General features: G+C 29.0%; 3 protein-coding genes across 3 annotated transcripts; 2 read left to right on the top strand and 1 right to left on the bottom strand.

The window, feature by feature from the left end:
• Positions 1 to 8,400: 8,400 nt before the first annotated feature.
• On the top strand, positions 8,401 to 10,877 carry LOC107463810 (heat shock 70 kDa protein). The gene is made up of 2 exons (XM_016082689.3): positions 8,401 to 9,494; positions 9,652 to 10,877. Exons 1-2 carry the CDS (start codon positions 8,600 to 8,602, stop codon positions 10,734 to 10,736), a joined length of 1,980 nt encoding a protein of 659 aa, XP_015938175.1. The 5' UTR covers positions 8,401 to 8,599; the 3' UTR covers positions 10,737 to 10,877.
• A 3,244-nt stretch (positions 10,878 to 14,121) lies between these two features.
• Positions 14,122 to 16,970, top strand: LOC107463822 (uncharacterized). The gene is made up of 5 exons (XM_016082703.3): positions 14,122 to 14,322; positions 14,665 to 15,030; positions 15,709 to 15,852; positions 16,018 to 16,223; positions 16,614 to 16,970. Exons 2-5 carry the CDS (start codon positions 14,789 to 14,791, stop codon positions 16,775 to 16,777), a joined length of 756 nt encoding a protein of 251 aa, XP_015938189.1. The 5' UTR covers positions 14,122 to 14,322; positions 14,665 to 14,788; the 3' UTR covers positions 16,778 to 16,970.
• A 4,608-nt stretch (positions 16,971 to 21,578) lies between these two features.
• On the bottom strand, positions 21,579 to 22,577 carry LOC107463748 (uncharacterized). Its single transcript, XM_016082606.3, has 2 exons — positions 22,421 to 22,577; positions 21,579 to 22,112 (listed from the first exon to the last, which is right to left on the bottom strand). Exons 1-2 carry the CDS (start codon positions 22,512 to 22,514, stop codon positions 21,892 to 21,894), a joined length of 315 nt encoding a protein of 104 aa, XP_015938092.1. The 5' UTR covers positions 22,515 to 22,577; the 3' UTR covers positions 21,579 to 21,891.
• Between the last annotated feature and the right edge of the window lie 269 nt (positions 22,578 to 22,846).

Here is a 22,846-nt window from a genome sequence, read left to right as displayed (position 1 = left end):
TGTTGGATTTTATCGTTACTTATTTGAACATTAACGCTTTTCAATTATTACACATCTAAAATTATTAACTTATATACAAAATATGTTTGAAACACATCCAAAATCATAAATCTAAAATTTAAATTTAAACATTAAAAATAAAACTATTTTTTTTATATCTTATTCGATAAAAACACATCTAATATTTCTTATTTTCTGTTAACGTTTTTTAAATTATTAAAATGAATAATTAAGCTAAGCTTTTTAGATCTTATTCAATAAAAGTATATCTAACATAGAGTAAAGTATCATTTTTGTCCCAAACGTTTCAATAGTCCTATTTAAGTCCATAACCTTTCAAAATTGACTCAATGTTGTTTTGCAGTTAAGGATCCGTTAATAGAATTGACGGCGGGACAAAATTGAAACGATTTTGAAATGTTACGGACTTAAATAGGACGAAAACGTTGGGGACAAAAAAGATACATAGAAATAAAATTTGGTTTTATCCTTTAATAATATCAATTTTTTACTATATATAGTATTCAATTATTTTTAATCACATCTAAGTAAATTACACTTAATCACACTACTTTCATTCAAAATAAATTTATAAAAATATAAAAAAAAAGATAATATAAAAAATATAAAATTTAAAAAAATTTATTTAGAATGAAAGTAGTGTGATTAAGTATAATTTACTTAGATGTGATTAAAAAATAATTGAATATTATATACAGTAAAAAATTGATATTATTAAAGGATAAAATAAAAATTTATTTCTATGTATCGTTTTTGTCCCCAACGTTTTCGTTCTATTTAAGTCCCTAACGTTTCAAGATCGTCTCAATTTTGTTATGCCGTCAATTCTGTTAACGGATCCCTAATGGTAGGACAATATTGAGCCAATTTTAAAATGTTAGGGATTTAAACAGGACGATTGAAATGTTATGAATAACTTTGGAACTTCCCCCAAACGTTTGGGAGAAAAACGATACTTTACTTTCTAACATATTAGTTCAAAATATGATTTTTTTTAGGAATTTTAGATGTGTGGGTTAATAATTAAAACTCTTAAAATTTATTTTTTGTTAAAATTAAAATCTTCAATTTTATCGAATTTAATTTTTGAATGTGTATTTTAAATAATAATATGTTAATAATTAAAAAAAACTAAAACTGAAATAGAAATTTCAAATTTTAAATTTTAATTTTATTTAGTTTATATTTTGAATGTGTATTTAATTTTAAAAAAGACTAAATCTATTTATAATTTTTAGATGTGTTTGTTTTATTTTTTAAAAATTATTATAATAAAAAATTAAAAAGTTCCAGCCTACAAATTTTCTCTCAAGCTTGGCTAAGGAAAAGGACAAAAATGAATGCAATTGTCCATAATGTCATTCTTATAAACATAAAACGGGTTAAGGAAACAACCCGTGCTAGAATCTGCCTACACTCTCTCTCTCAATGGTCTACTGTATTACTTAATCACACATCTGCACCATTTGAATATTATATTATAAATCTCAACGTCTCTCTACGGTACTGCAGCATGGAACAACAATGTACCAGTTAAAGTGACTGGATCAGTTGAAAACTTTCCTATCTATTTTTTTCCATACTCTGCCATTAAAGGTTTCAACTGCATTATCAGCAGAGCATGCAGTAAAAGTAATGTAAAGTAAAACAAAAAGCCAGCAACAACTTGGCTTTTAACATTGACAAGCTCATGAAACTCAAAGCTCCCCCCCTACATAGTAATAACAAGAATAAAAATAATCATTAGTGAGTGAGATTATAGACATAAATAAAACTCAATAAAGCAAAACCCACCATAGACACAACTTTTTGGTCATTGTAGAGTTGCAAGCATCGCTTAGCCAAATCAATCACACGTTGCTTATCATCCTCATCACATATCTTATAGGGTCCAATTCCGCCGGGTAATGAACCTCCATACTCCGGAACTTGAATCCCTGTAAACAACAAAATAAAAAAATAAAAAAAAACTAAAGAGTTAAATTATGAGATTATATAAAAAAGCATAAAACAGAACACAAAAAAAAATAATAATAAAGCGTGCGGTGAATTTAAAGAGCAATGCTAGGGACAGCAATATTTGTGATTAGTAGCCATCAACTAACCATCAATAATGATTTGATAGTGTGAGATTAGTGTGAGATTTCATCTAATGGCTCACCTTTCTCTGCTGGTTATATGCTGATCAAAATACAATAAAATTGCTGATCTCCTAGACTTTTCCGAATTTAAAAGCACCTTACGGCGTCTAAAACAATCCTTAAGTTCTTCATGAATAATTTTCTTCCACCACCGTCGCCGCCACCGCCGTTGTTTATGCCACCAGCCTCCCTCACCGACGTCGATCTCTTCCTCTCCGGACACCATCGTTCCCTCCGAGCTCTTGTCGCTATTGCTCCTTCGACCACCAGCCCCACTCAACGCCATCGTTGCTTCACCGGATATCCTTATTAACGTGTTTACGGTTGTATACGTGGCGCTTCCATTGTGGTAAAATTATAATAAGACCACCCTCACTTATAGAATAAAATTGTGATTTTGTATTACAAAAATCTTGTCAAGGGCATGAAAAACAAACAAAATGATCATCCTCAATTGCAATAAAAATAATTGACAATGTATTACAGGACATATTGATTAGGCAATTTTGTTCATCTTCAACTTAAATTACAAATAATAGAAATAGAACAAATAATTAAAAAATCACAATTTAAATAAGAATCATTTATATATTGGCCGAATGATCAAAATATATAATATTTATAGACCATAGAAAAGCTCAAATTTTTCAATTTAAAATTACTTGAAAATTTTTTAAAACTCTTTGGGAGAGACTCTTTTATACTTCATTTTTTTAATCAAATTAAATAAGATTATATTGTCTAACATAAATAAGCATTACAAATTATGTTTTATATTTTTAAAATTTAAAAAATTAAAATGTTTAATATTTAAAATTTTAGAGACTTGTCTAGTTTAAAAATTTATAATTGAATTCTTATAATAGATAAACATTTTAGTTACCTTAGGTCTTTTGAAATTTTTTTTTGTTAAAAATATAAAATATTTTAAAGATATTTATTTTTGTATTTGATATTAGATGAATTATAAATATAAACACTTATCATGCTCGGACACGGGACACTACACGAAACACATCGACACACGAATTTTAAAATTTTATAAGACACGGGGACATACACATATAAAATATAAAGTATTTTTTAGATAAATTGTAATGATATTTTGATATTTTATTGATATTAAAATATAAATTAAAATTTTTAATTATTTTTAATGTCTTATTTTAATTATATCAAGTATTTAAAATATTTTTTATTTTAGTAAATAATAATATATAGTATATCTAAATTTATTTTAAAAATATATGTTAAGAATAAGACTGGACACGCTGACATGTGATGGTATTTATATGTATCCAAGTGTATCCGAAGAAGAAACTTTTATTTTTTATTAAGATACGGTTGGACACAGCAGACACGTGTGTCGGATGAGTGTCAGTGAGTGTCGTGTCCAAAATGTGTCCGACACGCAGACACGACAACTCAACGAAGTGTCCGTACTTTATAGGTTATCTATAAATCACGACAGCATTGGTAAAAAAGAGAGCGTTTTATTTTTTCGTAGATTTAGTTTGCCTAAACTTTGGCACTATTGGGCACGCACGAATATTAGCTATGAAAGTGGTTATCGACTGCCTAGTAAATTTAATAAAGGGATAAATACGATTTTGGTCTTTAACGTTGAGGGTCAGAATCGAAATCATCCCTCTTGTAATTTTGGATTTAAAATCGTCCTTAACGTTTTTTTTCGTATTAAAATCGTCCTTTTAAATAAAATTTTTAATTTAATTCCTAAACTACCCCTATTTTAATAAATAAAATAAAATTTTAAAATAAAATAAATATAAAATAAAAAAAAGAAAGAAAGGGATCAGAAGGGGTGTGTCCGTGGAAGCAGATGAGATTGAAATAATGATGAGTAAGAATGTTGATATTGCTAATGGAAGAAATAACGTGACATTCATATCTTTTATGGTTTGATAGATGAGAAATTGAAGAAAAAGTTATTGCTCTCTCTTTCTCCTCTCCTCTATTATTTGCTTTGACAATAATGTCCAAACTCCAAAGCCTTGCAATTCGCAAAGCCTTGGAGTTGGATAGGCTTTTGGTATTGCTCTTTTTTTTTTTTTCCATTTGGATAGAAAAAATTATATATATTTGTAGATGTGATTTTTTTAGAAATAAGAACAGAGAATTAAGGAGAAAAAAAGATACATCTTAATTGTGTAAAAATGATACAATCTACAAGATTTTTATAGGTAATAAACAAATAAAAATAATAAATAATTAATATCCTATAATTTATAATAGTATTGTGATAATAAATATACAGACATGCTAATTGATACGCTAATGATTCATATTAATAAATATATACATATGTTACTGATTCTAGTATTTGTAAACAAATTATTTTAGTGTTAATTTATTATATTATTGGTCGAATTCCATAAATTTATGTTAGATTGGCAATTTTTCTTTAATTGATAATTTTGTTTTAAGCTTTTTTAGTAATTAATTAAACTTAAATAAATATTTATTAATTTGCTATGAATTTAAATTTTATTTAAAAATTTATTGCTGAGCAAAAAATAAAAGGACTTGACATTTGCATATATGCTTAAACTAATGAATTAATCACCAATCTAACTCAAATTGCGATTAGCATTTTTTTTTTCAATACAAAGAAAGCCTTAGGACTAAGAAAGACAAAAATAAATTAAGCTAAACGGAAAAATAAACTCCACTCAAGACTCCCAAAAAAAAAACCTGTGGCTGAGACATGTGATTAGTGACCAAAATATTTGCCTCAAACTAAATCCATACAAGTTTGAATTTTAGCAGTGGTGTAAGCTATTTATCAGATCAAAAATTAATTTAACTCCATTTAAAGGTTTGTCGCTGGTTAACGAATTGCTGTATGCATAAGACAAAATTTAAACCTCGATACTTATTTAAGTGAACGAGTGAGCCGACTATTCCACCAATCTAAATTAATTGTATTTTATGTTGTTTTTTTTGTTGATGAATTGAACAATTTCCAATTTTAAGTGACATAACACATTCATTTATTTTTTTTTGGTCGATGGATTGGACAACCCCCAATCCTAGGTTACACAACACACCCACACCCATCCACTCACACACACTAAAGGTTCTATCACTACCCAGCTATGGCTGGGATTCGAACCTGAGATGTGGCTTCTGTGAGGCCAACATATTGGCCATTGGAGCAATGCCTCGGCCACACACTAAAGATTTTATCACTATCCAGCTGTAGCTGGGTTCGAACCTGGGATGTGGCTTTTGTGAAGCCAACGTATTGGCCATTGGTATTTAACGGCTTAGGCCCAATAAAAATGTTATACAGAAGACCTAGACTATTTTGGGGACAAATATGACTTTGCCTTTTTGGTATTTAATATTAGTGAATTGTAGAGAAGGCCTAGAGTAAGTGGCATATAAGATTGTCTCTTAAACAAGCTACACCAGTTTAAATTCTAGCTAAGTCTGAGTTATGTTATAAGAGAATAATAAATTCTCTCAATTTTTTTTTTAATAATTGAGAGAGTAAAGTGTAATTTTTCATCATTATTTTTATAAATAGACCAAAAAAATATAAAAAATAATAAAAAATTTAAAATCACATTTTATTGCTTCAATTTTGTTAACAATTAAAAAGATCATTTTCAGGTTAAACAGAATTAGGGTTCTTGAACCACACTCCCAAAAACAAACTTTTAGCTAAGATTAAAATGGGACTTAAAAAAATTTTAAAATATAAATTTAAATCTGAGACAAATTAATGTACTATAGAATACTATGAATAGCCAAAAAAATTATTAGTGAATTAATTAATATTATTTAATGGTTTTTTTTGTCATGGTATTATATAAGAAAAAGTATAAGTAATCAACAATATTTTTGAATAATGTGTAAATAATATATATTATTAAAATTAAAAGAATAAATTAATATTAAATTTAATTAATAATATTAAATTAGATTGTAATATATTTTTATTTAATTAGTAGTTGTTTATATTATTCAAGACGATGATTATTTGTCTTGCAGTTCCCATTATTTAATGCTTCACAGTTAACACCCTTTTATACCGTGTGATCCAATATTTAAGGAGAGAATTTCTCTGGTCCGAAAGAGGGAAAAAAAAAAAGGAAAAATAGAAGAGAAGAGTGCATTTCGGGATTTAGCCATTGAATTTTTTAAGTTGATTATATATTAAAAAAAATAAAAATAAAAAGAGTAAGACGATACATATCTTCTTAATTAATTATTTAACGTATATTATTTATTATGAAACGTAAAAACTCTTCTCATTAATTTATTATTTTATTCTTTGTACCCAAATATCCTTTTATTATTAATTTAGAGGGGAGAAAATAATCTTATATTATTTTTTAAAAATTATTTTCTATAAAAAATTGATAAAATTATAAAACTAACAAAAATAATTAATAAAAAAAAAACAACGTCGATATATCCAAAGCTTACAAATATAATTAGTAATAAGATCCAAAATCTAGAAACTGAATTTCTACAATCTCTTCCACCGGAATCTTCGACTATCCATGTCCGTCCTCCGCCCCACATACCTCCTCCTGCTCGTCTTCGGCTGCCCCTACCTCCTCCTGCTCGTCTTCCGCCACCCCCTCTTCCTCCACCTCCTATCTTTGAAACATTATGTAGCTTACTCACATTTTTCTCATTCACTTTTTCATCCAAACTTTTTTTGCCTTCATCATCTATGCTTCCATTTAGTTTTCCTATTATATCATATCATATCAATGTAATAACTAACTATTCATTATTGGAAATTGTTCTGTAATTGCAATGTTCAAAATAAACTTATACATGTTTGTATTTATATTCTAACAAATTATCAAGTTACAATGAGCAATGTATATGAAATTATCAATTATCAACATGCTAATTTCAAGTTTATTTTGAACAATATTTTAGTGGATTTAAATAATAATAATAATTAAAAAAAAAAAAGATGCTAAAGAAATTTGTATACCAAGTTGTTGTGCTTGTTGGCCATTGGTATAGGTTAAGGGTGTGTCCGTGGAAGCAGATGAGATTGAAATAATGATGAATAGGAATGTTGATATGGCTAATGGAAGAAATAACGTGACATTCATATCTCTTATGGTTTGATAGATGAGAAATTGAAGAAACAGTTATTGCTGTCTCTTTCTTCTCTCCACTATGCTTTTGGAATTGCTCCCTTTTTTTTTTCATTTAAGTATATATATATATATATTATGTAAAAATGATACAATCTACAAGATCTTTATAGATAATAAACAAATAAATTAATAAATAATTAGTATCCTATAATTTATAATAGTATCGTGATAATATATATAGAGACACGCTAATGGATATGCTAATGATTCATACTAATAAATATATACATATGCTACTGATTTTAGCACTTGTAAACAATTTATTTTAGTGTTAATTTATTGGTCGAATTCCATAAATTGATCTTAGACCGGCAATTTTTTCTTAATTGATAATTCTGTTTTAAATTTTTTTAGTAATTAATTAGACTTAAATAAATATTTATTAATTTGCTCTGAATTTAAAATTCATTTAAAAATTTATTATTGCCTAATATATGTTTTTTTTTTTTTAGACTTGACACTTGCTTATATGCTTAAATGAATAAATTAATCACTAATCTAACTCAAATTGCGATTAACACTTTTTTTTCCAATACAAGGAAAGCCCTAAGATCTTAAGACCAAAATAAACTAAGCTAAAGGGGAAAATAAATCTCACTCAAGAAAATAAAAAAAACCCATCAACTACTTACTTAGTATTTTATGTTGTTAATCACTAAGTTTGTGATAAAAAAATATTTCTTATTTTGGTATTTAACGGGCCTAGGCCCAATGAAAACATTATACAGAATGCCTAGACTAATTTGGGAGACAAATATGACTTCACGAAATATCCTTCTATTATTAATTTAGAAGGGAAAAAATCATCTTATATTCTTTTTTAAAAAAATTTACTTTCTATAAATTTTAAAGGTGTTTGAATTATTTTTTTTAAATTCTGATCAAGGAAATAAATATACCACTTTTTTTTATTAAGCTAATAATGATAATAAAATTTCAAATATAAACATACATACAAAAATAATAATTTTTAATTCTATTTTATTCAAAAAAATTGTTGGTTACTTATTATTTTTTAAAGTAAAAAATGAAATGATCCTAACACGTTGTTTCTGTGTGTGTCTAGCGTTGTCGAGAACTCTCTGGTTTAGTCCCAAAGAAAAACTCTCTGGAATTTTCTTCACTCTTCCCTTCTTCCCTTCTTATTCTCTCCTCCTCCTTCCTTCCCATGCATCCATCATTCACACAACGCAATCGCTAATTGAACACACGCATAGCTCTCTCTTTTCTTTCTCATTCATATTCATCACTACCTAGCTTGTAACAAGGTATAACACAACAACAATGGCTTCTTCAAAGGCAGCATCAGAAGGAAAAGCCATTGGCATCGACCTCGGCACCACCTACAGCTGCGTCGGAGTGTGGCAAAACGACCGCGTTGAGATCATTGCCAACGACCAAGGCAACAGAACAACGCCTTCTTACGTTGCCTTCACTGACACGGAACGTCTCATCGGTGATGCAGCCAAGAACCAAGTCGCCATGAACCCTCACAACACCGTCTTCGACGCCAAGCGTCTCATCGGTCGCAAGTTCTCCGATCCTTCCGTACAGGCCGACATGAAGCACTGGCCTTTTAAGGTTGTTCCTGGCCCCGCCGACAAGCCTATGATCGTCGTCAACTACAAAGGCGAAGAGAAGCACTTTGCAGCTGAAGAGATTTCTTCCATGGTGTTAACGAAGATGAAGGAAGTTGCGGAAGCTTTTCTTGGTCACACTATCAAGAACGCTGTCGTCACTGTCCCTGCTTACTTCAATGATTCTCAGAGGCAAGCCACCAAAGACGCCGGCGCCATTGCTGGTCTCAATGTTTTGAGGATCATCAATGAACCTACAGCTGCAGCCATTGCTTATGGTTTGGACAAGAAGGCTTCGAGATCCGGCGAGAAGAACGTTCTGATCTTCGATCTCGGTGGTGGAACCTTTGATGTGTCGCTTCTTACCATTGAGGAAGGAATCTTTGAGGTGAAGGCCACCGCCGGAGACACCCATTTGGGCGGTGAAGACTTTGATAATAGGCTTGTGAATCATTTTGCGGCGGAGTTCAAGAGGAAGCACAAGAAGGATATTAGTACGAATGCGAGAGCTCTTAGGAGGTTGAGAACTGCTTGTGAGAGAGCCAAAAGGACTCTTTCTTCAACTGCTCAAACCACCATTGAAATCGATTCACTCTTTGAAGGTAAAGTAGAATTTGTATGTTGTAAAAATTTATATACGGTTATTTTTATTTAAAAAGCTGATAGTTAAGAGTCCGTTAAATATTGTTAAATATCAAACTGGCTCTTAACTATCAGCTTTATTTGAATGTATTGAGTACTTAAAATTTGTATTGACAGGTATCGATTTTTATTCAACCATCACAAGAGCGAGGTTCGAGGAATTGAACATGGATTTGTTCAGGAAATGCATGGAGCCAGTGGAGAAGTGTTTAAGGGACTCGAAGATCGATAAGAGCCAAGTTCATGATGTGGTTCTTGTTGGAGGCTCAACAAGGATTCCAAAAGTGCAGCAACTGTTACAAGATTTCTTCAACGGCAAGGAACTCTGCAAGAGCATCAACCCCGACGAAGCTGTAGCTTATGGCGCTGCGGTTCAGGCCGCCATATTAAGCGGCGAAGGCAACGAGAAGGTTCAAGATCTGCTGCTCCTAGACGTCACTCCTCTCAGCCTTGGACTCGAAACCGCCGGCGGCGTCATGACGGTTTTGATTCCAAGAAACACAACAATTCCTACCAAAAAGGAACAGATCTTTTCTACTTACTCTGATAATCAACCAGGAGTGCTAATTCAAGTCTATGAAGGGGAGAGGGCGAGGACCAAAGATAACAATCTTTTAGGGAAATTCGAGCTAACCGGAATCCCACCGGCGCCGAGAGGAGTTCCTCAGATCAATGTTTGCTTTGATATTGATGCGAACGGAATCTTGAACGTGTCGGCGGAGGATAAGACGGCCGGTGTGAAGAACAAGATCACGATTACTAATGACAAAGGGAGGCTGAGCAAGGAAGAGATTGAGAAGATGGTTCAAGAGGCAGAGAAGTACAAGGCAGAGGATGAGGAAGTGAAGAAGAAAGTGGAGGCTAAGAACAATTTGGAGAATTTTGCTTATAACATGAGGAACACTGTGAAGGATGAGAAGTTTGCTAGTAAGTTGGATTCTTCTGATAAGGAGAAGATTGAGAAGGCTGTTAATGATGCTATTGAATGGGTTGAAGGGAATCAGTTGGCTGAGGTGGATGAATTTGAAGATAAGTTGAAGGAGTTGGAAGGTTTGTGTAATCCAATCATTTCCAAGATGTACCAAGGTGGTGCTGGTGCTGGTGATGTGCCTATGGGAGGTGGTGCAGATGGTGCATCTTATGGAAATGCTTCATCTGGTGGCAACAATGGTGCTGGTCCTAAGATTGAAGAAGTTGATTAAGACAAATGGAAATGCAATTTATGTTTCATTTGAGTTACTATATTATAGGTTGTGTGGCTTTAGAAAGGGAAAATGTTGTGCACAAGAATAATAATAATAATAATATAATATTGTGAGATGTAAAATATCCTTTTATGGTATAGAGATAAAATAATTTTGAAATTACTGCTAGTATTTAGTCTTTCTTTTTGCCATCTGATTATTGTGTTTTTTTTGTACTTGTACTAAAATTTCCCATGCTAATGCAAATTGTTCCATTGCTACATACAATGAATTGGGATTTTATTTTGAGACTAGAACTATGATTTTGCCTCTTGCTCTCTTCAAGCCATGGAGAATGTCATGCTAGATAAAATGCTTTATTATTGTTATTGTTTTCTATTGCTAAAGAGAAGTGTAGATATCTTAGATTGAAAACAGAGCAAGTTTAAACAGAGCAAGTTTATGGTAAAGGAGAAAAGAAGCTTCATTTTGTTGAGGAACATATGCCTTTAACCTTTGGAGATTTTGTGCTTTTGTTATTGGCTTTAAATTGGTTTTCTTTCATGTCCATGTTCTGTTTTCTGCTGAAAACATTAACAATATTGACTTGTACAGTGACATACCTATGGCTCAATATATCATCAATATGAATGTTTTCACTTCCTGCAAGTTACATATTTTGAATAGTAGCCACATGTTTGTTCAACCCCATGTGGAGCAACTGATAAGATGTCAAATTGCCAAGTTTAGAGAAGACAATACATATGTAAAGCCCAATTGATTCCAAAATGGCTTCTATGTCATCATCAAATCATGTTATACTTGCATTGAACTGCAATGAACATGTTTGCACTTTTTTTAGAGGCCTTTTCTTGTAAGTTATAACCAAACTTCACTCACCAAAGGGACCATGCATTTTAGAGGTTCCATCTTCTATATGTTTTCAAAAAGAGGGTTTTACAGGACAACCATATCCATCAATTTTTTTTCAGCCCAAAAAAAACTAAACCATAGAAATCTTAATAGAGGTGAGGAACTAAAATCACATCGTCTTCCATCAGCAACACACAACCAACATAAATGCCTCCACGACATAATGAATGTCATCAATCCAAACAAGCGTTACCAATTTAAAACAAATATATATCTATTAGTTAAGTTTATTGCAAAATAATCCCTGTTATATGCTAACACACACAAAAAATAAATAAATAAATAGAAATCCCACACCTTGAGTTAATTTAAGCACTATAAAAAACTCTAGTAAATATCACCAACATAAAATAGAAGACAACTCTTATAGCATCAAAGTGTAGATAAAATACCACACAAAAAGTAAGTCCGTAGAGTAATTAGTTTTTATGAGTTACACCAGGATATTTTCATTAGATTTTGTTGTGTTATTTTTTTTCAAACTTCTCCATAAGTAAAATTCTTTAATATCTCCTTATGAAAATATTAAAGACCCATTCCTTTGTATTAGATTCATAAATTTATTTCTCTCAAAGTTTAGCATCCAATATGTATTTACCTTCTCTTTTGACCACCGCACTAAATACTGGTCCTTAGATATGAATATTACTTCATCCAATGGTCTTAACTCCTCTTCAAGAATAAATTCTATCACTAATTCCACTAAGCACAGCTGCACCCGCATTACATCCTACACGTACAAATTCACACAAAAAAATCACACATTATTTTTATGGTTCTAAGAGGTAACCACCCACTCACATATTTTTTTATGAATATACTCTATACATAACCACCAACTCCTTTTGATAATTTCATATAAGATATACAAGTATAAATCTAAATTAAAATTAGATAATTTTTATATGAAATTAGAAGGGATTTTACAAAATAAAAGAATGAGATATGAGAATTAAAATGATGAACACTTAAAATATTTTTGAGTTCCAGTTTGTTAGTTCTTCTGTGATTTCTTTGACTCGAATATAGTGTGTTTATATAACTTAAAAAAATTATAATAAAAATTTTAAAAATATTATATGAAAATTTATAAATTTATTAAATTATAATATTTATTAATTATCAAAAATTAATTTGAGATATATAAAATTAACAATTATGTGATACAAAATCTACTTGAAAATGGAAATGACAAAAAATTCAATGCAAACAACAATAAACTTGATAATAACAGTAAACTTTGGATTTAAGAAAATGTTGAGTAATGACAAATTAAGCTTACGTAATTGTAGATATGATAGTTATTTAATGACTTATTTTTATATTTTTGGTTGCAATTTAAAACACACAATACCCGAGCTAATTTATAGCATTATTAATATTTGGAAAAGTATAGGTAACATATAAAATATTTCTAAGAGCAAATCTAATTAAAACAACTAAACTAATAAATAAAATCTAATAATTTATTAACAATAGAGTCTAATAATTTTAGTGGTTCTTAAAGAACCTTGAAAAAAAAATTGTCACAAAAATGTTTGTAATGGATGGTAATGTGAGTATCGCATTTTTTTTTTGGAAAATAATTATATGGTGATGTTAGATAATTACATAAGTTAGTTTGATAATTAAGTTTAATCAAATTAGTTTAATAGTTTCGTGACACAATAAAAATTACCTTAAGTTAACAATAAGGAAGAGGCACATAAGAAAAAAAAATATAGTTAAACTTGATCATAAAAATAATTTATTCATTTAGTATTTTTAATTTTTTTTACCATATTCGTTTAGATTTATAAATATAAAATCTATGATTTGATATATTCCAATACTTTCTATAATATAAATTATAATTTAAAATATTTTTTACCAAATCAGTATTTGCAATAATAAAGATCATGTTATATCATACTTTTATTTATTCTAACAATATAAATTTTGAATTTACTAATATACCTGTAGAAAAAATGTTAAATGTATATTTAGATGTGATATCAAAATTATTATAAAATACCGAAAAAAAAATATTGGGTTATTTTTTATGGTAAACTAATTGTTGTTGGGTTATATTTTAAGTGAATAAAATTTTGTTCAGATTAAGAATACTATGATACCAAATTTTATTATTAGAAAAATTTTATGTGATTTTTTTTAAAAAAATAGGATCATAGAAATATTATGATTAGAAAAATATTTATGGTTTGCAGAACAAAATAATCGTTAAACTTAAAATTTGTGTTTGTAGATTCATAGAAAATTTAATAAGTTTAATTTTTGTTCATTTCATCAATGTGATCATACATATTAGAGATATTAATTAGTCAAAAAACAGTATCTTTTAAACACTTTTTTGCAAATATTTATAATTTTTGAATTAACTTATATTATTGAGATAGAATAAATTTAATAATATAAAATAAAAAAAGTTATTTACTTTCAGAATATATTAGCCATCAATCTATTTTAAAGAAGAAAATGAACCCAAAAATTAAAAGCTGAAAGCTATTGAAAGCTGAAACCCCCTAATCCCCCATTGCAACATAATCAAGTTTTTCACTTTTTCTCTCTGCAATTCCACTTTTCTCTCAGCTGCCGCAGATCCACCGCAGACTTGTTCCATTTCCGCTCCCGTCTCTTCTTTTGCTGCCGCTAACGTCGACGATCTGTTTTGGTAAATTTCTATTTGATTTCTGATTCAATTTTGCTATTTAATTAATAATTTAATGTTAGGTTTCTGAATTTGTTTTCAAAATCCATACTTTTTGGGGATTTGATTCATTTTCATCTTTACATTGTTTATTCGTTGCTATTTAATTGATAATTGATGATCTCTTTTTCCATTTGATTCCTTTTTCTTGTCTTTCAAAACCAAGGACATTGAATTGGTATTCTTATCCTTAGATTTTGATGTGTGGTTGTTCTTACGGGTGTATTGTTATACACTTGTTGAATTCAAAACTTGTTTTTGGATATTAACCAATTAGTTTTGCTTCTTCGGTTACTTTGGATGCAGAGTCATAGGAGTGAATCAGAATCTCAGCCATATAAGAAACTTGTAGTAATTCAAACTACCATCAAGGTCATAGAGGTTTCTAGGGAGATTATAATAATAATAATAACAACAACATCACAAAACAATGACGGATTACCACTTTGTGTACAAAGATGTGGAAGGAGCATCAACCCAATGGGATGACATTCAGAGGAAGCTTGGCAATCTCCCTGAGAAACCGCCCGCTTTCAAGCCTCCGCCCTTCGCTGCCGCCCCTGATCCTGATTCCCTCCCCAAAGACAAGGCTTGGCTTGATTCCAAAAATGAGGATGAACTTGAAGACCTTGAAGATGATCTCGATGATGATCGCTTCCTTGAGGAGTACAGGTTGGGTGTTTTGCATTATTGCATTTATTTTTATATACATTGATTTATATTTTATTAGAGAAAGAAACTCATTATTGAAAAAGATGATATAGTCATTTGCCTTAGCTGGTATAGACACGGAGGAGGCCTGTAAAGGTTTAAGCTAGAAGAATGGGTCAGATGAAGGATAATCCGTATAAGAATTTATTTAAATAGATTTAATTATACATGAAATAAATGTAGATATGATGTATGACATAGTACTGTTGGTGCCATTTGATCAATGTAGTTGATCCCACCTATTTGGATAATGGTAGTTGTTGTTGGTAGATTGTCTTTTGTTGATTGAAATTTGGTCGGTAATTATGGTTTGTTTTGCTCCAGTTTGATGAATTTAAGGTTCATAACAAATAATGTTGAACAAGGATATCAAACTCTAGAGTTCATTTGAAGTCATGAAGCTTAGATAAAATTGAATTGTGAATTATTACTCGCAAACTCAATTTAGGGACTTCATAAACTCAAGAGTTCAATATCCTTGATGGAGATATGGAATAGGCTATTTATATTAATATCTGGTTAGTTCGTTAAGATTTGGATTGGGAGTTTGGCATGGGAATGAATGATGAATTAGGTGTAAGTAGATTAGGTCTTGTTTTTATTCTATATCTTATGATATAAATCATTGTGCTTTAATAGGAAGAAGAGATTGGCTGAGATGAAGGAAGCAGCTAAAGTTTTGAGGTTTGGATCTGTGGTTCCCATTTCAGGATCTGATTTCGTTCGAGAAGTTTCACAAGCTCCCTCTGATGTTTGGGTGGTTGTCATCCTTTACAAAGATGGGTATGCTACATGACATTTCTAAGTTCAAATTACAGGAAATGTTTCTGCACACCACACGTCCCCATATAGTATCTATAAATTACTTGGGTGATCCAAATTTATTTAATGTTATTGTTATGCTTCTTGTGCTGATTGCTGAAATCCGTTGTACTTTATTTTTGACAGCATTGCTGAATGTGGGGTTTTGATGCAATGCATTGAAGAATTGGCTACAAGATATCCTGCAACAAAATTTGTCAAGATAATATCAACTGACTGCATTCCCAACTATCCGGATCGAAATTTGCCCACCGTATTGGTATACAACAATGGAGCAGTCAAAGGAAACTATGTTGGCATGCGTAGTTTTGGACGAAGATGCACTCCTGAAGGTATTTACAAGATTGCTATTCTTATTATTTTTCTAATCTTACTTTTGATCACTGCTGATGCTCAATATATTAATATCCTTTAATCTACTAACAAATTATGTTACCTTCAACTAACTAATACTGTTATTTGTATACTGTAATTAGTTGGATTTTTTCTTAATCTCTACCATTTCAATATCATTCCTATATCCAATACAGTATTGTACTCCGTCCATGGAAGTTTTTGTTCTTTTTTATTCTATTAGCATTCATGCCTTGTGAAATCCCTAGCATAAATGGAAAACCATATGAACCATGTCTATGCTACCTTGCTGGTAAAATCATATAAATTCTTCTATATAAATTATAATTTTACTTATGGCATTGAATTCATTGATGATGAAAAATCAGGTGTTGCATTGATTCTGTGCCAATCGGATCCTGTACTAAACGATGGTCAAAATAGAAATGAGCAATCAAGAGAAGCTGTCATTGAAGGAGTTCGGAGAAAGTTTATCGAGAAAGTTGTTGTCGATCATGAAGATCGTGACGATGATGGTTCCTCAAGTGATTAGCATTTTGTTTTGGCAACATGTGGTTTTCTTTTAAGTAGATCTTTTTATTCTTCTTCTTCCAATTTACATGAAATTAAGTGATTTTGATCCACCCACAATTTGCTTCTGCTAGGAAAGCTTATGTACTGGTGTTAATGGTGTTGTACTCTTATAAAGTTATAATATTTGTGCCAAAACGTAGCTTCTTGTGTGATTCTTCATGTTGTACTTCCATAGATTCTAAAACTGATTCTAGTACATATCATATGGGTTTGGTTTCCTGGAGAGTTATAATGAGGATCTAATCATTATGTAGCTCATTTTTTTATACGAATAACTAAAAATTTTGATGATGGAGAGAAGGCTGGAATTAAAGGGAAAGTATATTTACTTTACATATTCTTATTTTGGAATAAAATATGTCCAAAAGAATGAAAGACGATTGTTTTATATAGTGATAATTCATTCTATAATCTCATAATAGCGAACATGTTCAGTTCCTTGCTAATCATGATCAACTCACTTGTGACATTTGTGAGTTTTACCAATTGGGTAGTAGAAACACGGTTTCGCATGCTTTGTTATTGACTAATTATGAAGTACAGACATTTTGTTGTGAATGTCCAACTGTGTCTTAATAAATTTTTTTTTGGATATGTATTTTTAAAATAAATTTAAAAATAATATATATTATTATTTATTAAAATAAAAAATATTTTAAATACTTTTATATAGTTAAAAGAAAATCTTAAAAACAGTTTAAAAATTATTTTTTNCCCAAAATTTTTATACAAAATTTAGTAGTACTTTTTCAAAAAATAAAAAATAATTTAGTTGGCTCAAAAATATTATTATGACTTAAAACACCCAGATTCAATTTAAAAATATGTTGGATTTAAACTGAACTGAGTGAGTCTTTGTTGGCTTTCACAACTCATCAAATAAAATAAAAATGTGAAATTATTTTGTGAACAACATAATATTTTAATTCCTCATTTAACTGCTTCTTATGTTACAAATTTAAAAATTAATTATATTTATAAATTTTATTTTAATATAAATATTATCATTAAATTTTTGCACCCTAAATTTTTGTTTCAAATTTCGTCGCTGCTTTATATTTTATATATGCCGTATTCTGTGTCTTATAAAATTTTAAAATTTGTGTGTTCGCATATCCCATATCGTGTCATGTGTTAGCGTCTATACATCATAGTTAACTAATTGCACATAGCTCTTGGATTATTTCAAGGCTCAAGACAAACAAGTGTTGAGTAGGTACATAATTTGAATTATTTCTAGTCAAGACAAATTGGAAGACTTAGCTTGTTCCATTTCAGTAGTGTTCCCACATGCTGAATTGAATTCAAAGTAACCATGCGTATATATGAAATGTGTTCAAACTAAGACATTAGGATTAATAGTATATAAAAAATATTTTATGAACCTAAAATATTAAACTGCTAAATTAGTCATATTATATATTATCTTACATGTTTTAACATATAATTCGTATTTCGACATATATTTTATATAAATAACTAATTAATGATTGATATTTTATGTATATATAACATAATTTATAATAAATAATATTACCACTAAATTGTTTTATTATATGATGAACAATAATTAGAAGCTAAACCGTTTTTTCAAGGTTATCACCTCAATTCAAATTTCAATACAATCGGTGCTTGCCTTATGCCTGTAATGTATTATGTATAGGAAAATTTTTGGTTTTTCACCGTATTTTTCAACTCGACAAATTAAGAATTAATCTGTTATGGTATTGAGCTTTATTTAAGGATTTGCTGCTGGCTAATGAGTTGCTGCATACATAAGACGGAATTCGAACTCTCAACACTTACTTAAACAAACTAGTGAACTAATTACTAGACCAACTCAATTAGTTCTTTATTGGCATATCTCATTTGAAATTACCTTTTAGGATTTTTTAGTGTTTGAGGCTGTCATATTTATTATAAAATGAAGAAATGTAAAATTAAAGTGATATATCAACACAAATAATAGCAAATTCTATACAACACAATAACGTTTGATTTACTTATTTATTTGAGTATCATAGTGTAGTTATCGCTCTTTAAGATAATGCATAAAAGAGAAAATATAATTATAATTAAACCATATGTTTTAGGACTAGAGAAGGTTAATAAGAGAACTTTGCCTTTATTTTATTACTATTTGTGGTGTAGTGTAGTACAATAATCATGCTAGCTTTGTATATTATTTTCAACTTTTCCATCACAACTTGTTTTGTATTTTAAGGTATCAGTGTGAATAGTTATCTAAAAATATATTAAAGACTTTACAAAAAAATAGTATGTGGTAGTTAATTGAGGTAGTTTCCTTAGTTCTGTCTTATCTAGGAATGCCTCATACCTAGGTTGACTATTTCTTCTATATGTGCATTTATAATAGTACACTACATGTGATTATAACATATCTCTAATTACAAATAATTTCAAAATATAGTTATGTAATTAAGGAAATGACAAACAAAATATTTTAATTTTAGAAAAAAAAAATAGTGAGTAGACAAAAAATCTTATTACGGGTCTGTCACTAACTAATAAATTGTTATACACATAAAATAAGATTCGAACTCTAAATATTTATTTAAGCAGACAAATGAGATAACCATTCAACTAATTCAAATTGATTAAAATAAATATTAATTATTTTTAATATTTTTAAGTTATAAAATATTTATAATAATAATTATTATATATGTTTTTCATTTAAATTTTAATAAAAAAAATTATATAATTTTATGTATTATTCCGTACAAGATACAAAAACATACACTAATTTTTTTAAATCAACAGTTATTTGTGATTAAACTAATTTTTAAATAGACAAATATAATATTAAGTTAAAAAAAATAAAAAGTCATAACATGTGATTATATATATAGACAACCAAAATTTGATTATAAAAAACAAGTTATGTTACTATCATTGACTTAGAGAGTTGAGTTGACTAAGTCAACTTTTGCACCTCTTGTCCTATTTCTAATAATCTAAATAAACAAGTAAGCCATAGCGCTTGAACAATCCATTATATATACACATACATAATGTAGTACTTTCAAATGTTATGAGCCAAATAGCTTATTAATTAGAGAATTAAAAAAAAAATGAAGGTGCTTTCTGTATTCCTAATTTCTCTCTGTGCTTTCCACATATTGTTCTCTCCTACTCTTATGGTTTCAGAAGCAAGACCCTTGCCACTTAATAACTTAGGTACGTAATAATATTATCACTAATTAATCAAACATACCGTTTCCTATTTTGATGTGATATTCTTCTAACATAAACATAGCTTAAATAATCAACTGGGTTAGATTTAGACAGAGCAATCAGTTTACTTGTCTGTTTAAATAAGTATTAAAGATTCGAATTTCGCCTTATACATGTAATAATTTATTGGTCAATACCAGACCCTTAAACAAAACTCAGAATCACTGCGGATATAAATTTAACCTGTTGGGTTGAAGGATACTGTAAGCAACAAAAATAACATATAACCTAAATATTATTAATTCTTTTATGGGTAAAATATATTTTTTGTTTTTAAAGTTTGATAAAAGTTTTAAAAATATCCTTAAGTTTTATTTCGTTTTAATTTTGTTCTAAAAGTTTTCGATTTGCATTAAATATTTACCCCTGACAGCAAATTTTTAAAAAGATTTAAGATCAATTTCATAAGAATAATAACCCTCAATACATGTAGACCAAACATAATTTTTATGCATTATTATTAGATTCTTTTTAAATTTTTTGAAAAATTAGTCGTAAAAAGTATATTCAATATAAATCGAAAATTTTTAAGATGCTATTAAAATGAAATAAAACTTAAGAATATTTTTGATATTTTTATCAAATTTCAGAATAAAAAAATATATTTTATTTTTTTTTATTAAGGAACATATATTAATTAACTAATCAACAAGTATATTATTAAAAACTAAGTATATATCATGTTTTATATATGTTTATGCAGAGAAATGGAGCAATTGGTTAATGGAAATAAACATAGAGCCTGTGGTGGGAAAATTGTTGCGTCCATCACCATCTCATTCACCTCCTGCCCCAAATCCTAACCCACCAAAAGGACCAGCAGCAGTTTCATCATAATGTCATAACACTGCCTCAGCTTAATTAATTATTAAGCTATATTATCATGAATATTCATAATTAAGTGCTTATGTATTATTTTTCTTTTATAACTAGTCAAAGGGTTCAGTAATAATAAAAGAAGATAATTTATTAGTTGTTTTTAATTATAATTATGTAAGTCTAGCTTAGCTAGCTAGGATTTTAAGATGCAGGTACTTAATGTGTTTAGATTAACGTTTATAAATAAATGTTAGTATGCATGTATTTTTGTAAATTAATTTTGATTAAAATTAGATTAATGTACTTAGTTGGTTGGTTATATTGTATTTGGTCGTTGTTACGCACGTACTAATTATAAATAATTATACTATATATGCTTTCCAATTTTTAAATAATTATTTACAAATATATAGTATTGCATGGCTACGTTCTATAATAACTTCAACAAAGTCTTGTCATTATAAAATTTAATTTTATTCTAAATTCTAAACTCTAAAATTTTACGAGTAATTTTAATTTGAAGGACAAAATCCGTTGCTAAAATTATTTAGTAATTTAATATACAAAATACCTTATGTTTTTAACTAATCAACCTCCTAAAAACAGATAATTATTTATGTATAGTATACAAAGTTTTCATGTCTCATCACACTAATGAAATTAAAAATTACAAACACAATCACTAAAAGCAGATAATTATTTTCTAATTGCTATATTATTAATCAAATTAAAGGTCACATATAACACAATAATAAAGTAGAAACTGAGGTGCAATCGACTTTACGTGAAATTGATACCTGTTGTTAGATGATTTGACTGATTTGACTAAATTTTCATCTAACAGTTCTCAGCTATTAATTTCACGTGAAGTCGACTGTAACTGAGTTTTTATCTAATAATAAACATACCAATACATATCTATTTAGTAATTAATCATACATATCCAAGAAAGAAGCATTATTATATTATTAATTATATATTATAAACATTTGTAAATCAAGCTGAGGCAGTGTTATGGATTGGAATGAAATCCAAAGAGGAGAATTTGTAGGCAATGACATCATTATTGTTGTTGTTGGGTGGTGGTGGTGGTGATGAAACTCCTCCTCCAACTCCTGGTTTTGGTGGCGGATTTACTTTTGGTGGCGGTGGTGTGCCTCTTGATGGACGATTCACATAATAATTATCATTTTTCATTATCCATTTGCTTCCACAATCTATATCATGCATGGGTAATTAATTAAATTAATATTGGCTATGTATTAACCATAAAATAGAAAATAATTAATTACAAGATAAAATACGCAAAAGGAGAAGCACCAAGTGGCATAGTTTTATCATACTTATTTAAAAGGTGGCGAGTTTGAATCTTTTTATTTTTTATAAAAAAATTTAAATTACTCTTTTTTTTAAATAATAAAAAATAAAATTTAGACTATTTAATAATAAAGATTATGATATTATATCATAAAATTATTTGTTCAAAAACTTTAACATAAAAAAACATAAATAATTAGATACTTACCGAAAATAAGTGGCAAGGGTCTTGCCTGGGTGGCTATAAGAGTAGTATGAAGAACACAGAGAGAAATAATAAGAAAGGTAGAACAGAATTTCATGTTGTCTATGTATATTTGTTGTTTAATTTCTATGGAACTAATCAGGCACTCACTACACTGATGATTTTGGTGTATAAGCTTGCTATTTATAAAGCTCACAACATAATAATTAAATGATGATACATGCATGCAAATGTATTAAAATAATAATTATAATAATAATAAAGAAAATGCCAAAGTGATGATACACGTTTAACAATCAATCATATTTTGCTTAGTTGCTACTTGCTTTATTTTCATGCTTGCTCCACTCACACATTTTATAACATTATATTATCTTGTTCTTGGATTATGGACACAATAATTACATTTTAATTATTACTAGAAATATA

Source organism: Arachis duranensis, chromosome 9 (genome assembly GCF_000817695.3).
Source record: "Arachis duranensis cultivar V14167 chromosome 9, aradu.V14167.gnm2.J7QH, whole genome shotgun sequence".
Classification (NCBI taxonomy): Eukaryota; Viridiplantae; Streptophyta; class Magnoliopsida; order Fabales; family Fabaceae; genus Arachis; species Arachis duranensis.
This window is presented reverse-complemented; position numbering and strand designations above follow the sequence as displayed.

What these genes read in the sequence shown, in the direction of transcription:
- LOC107463822 (XM_016082703.3), top strand. Translation starts at nt 14,789, where the DNA reads ATGACGGATTACCACTTTGTGTACAAAGATGTGGAAGGAGCATCAACC. An exon ending in GTCATCCTTTACAAAGATGG is followed by an intron (nt 15,853 to 16,017) that starts GTATGCTACATG and finishes TATTTTTGACAG; the next exon opens with CATTGCTGAATGTGGGGTTT. An exon ending in ACGAAGATGCACTCCTGAAG is followed by an intron (nt 16,224 to 16,613) that starts GTATTTACAAGA and finishes ATGAAAAATCAG; the next exon opens with GTGTTGCATTGATTCTGTGC.
- LOC107463810 (XM_016082689.3), top strand. Translation starts at nt 8,600, where the DNA reads ATGGCTTCTTCAAAGGCAGCATCAGAAGGAAAAGCCATTGGCATCGAC. An exon ending in AATCGATTCACTCTTTGAAG is followed by an intron (nt 9,495 to 9,651) that starts GTAAAGTAGAAT and finishes TTGTATTGACAG; the next exon opens with GTATCGATTTTTATTCAACC.
- LOC107463748 (XM_016082606.3), bottom strand. Translation starts at nt 22,514, where the DNA reads ATGAAATTCTGTTCTACCTTTCTTATTATTTCTCTCTGTGTTCTTCAT. An exon ending in ACCCTTGCCACTTATTTTCG is followed by an intron (nt 22,113 to 22,420) that starts GTAAGTATCTAA and finishes TGCATGATATAG; the next exon opens with ATTGTGGAAGCAAATGGATA.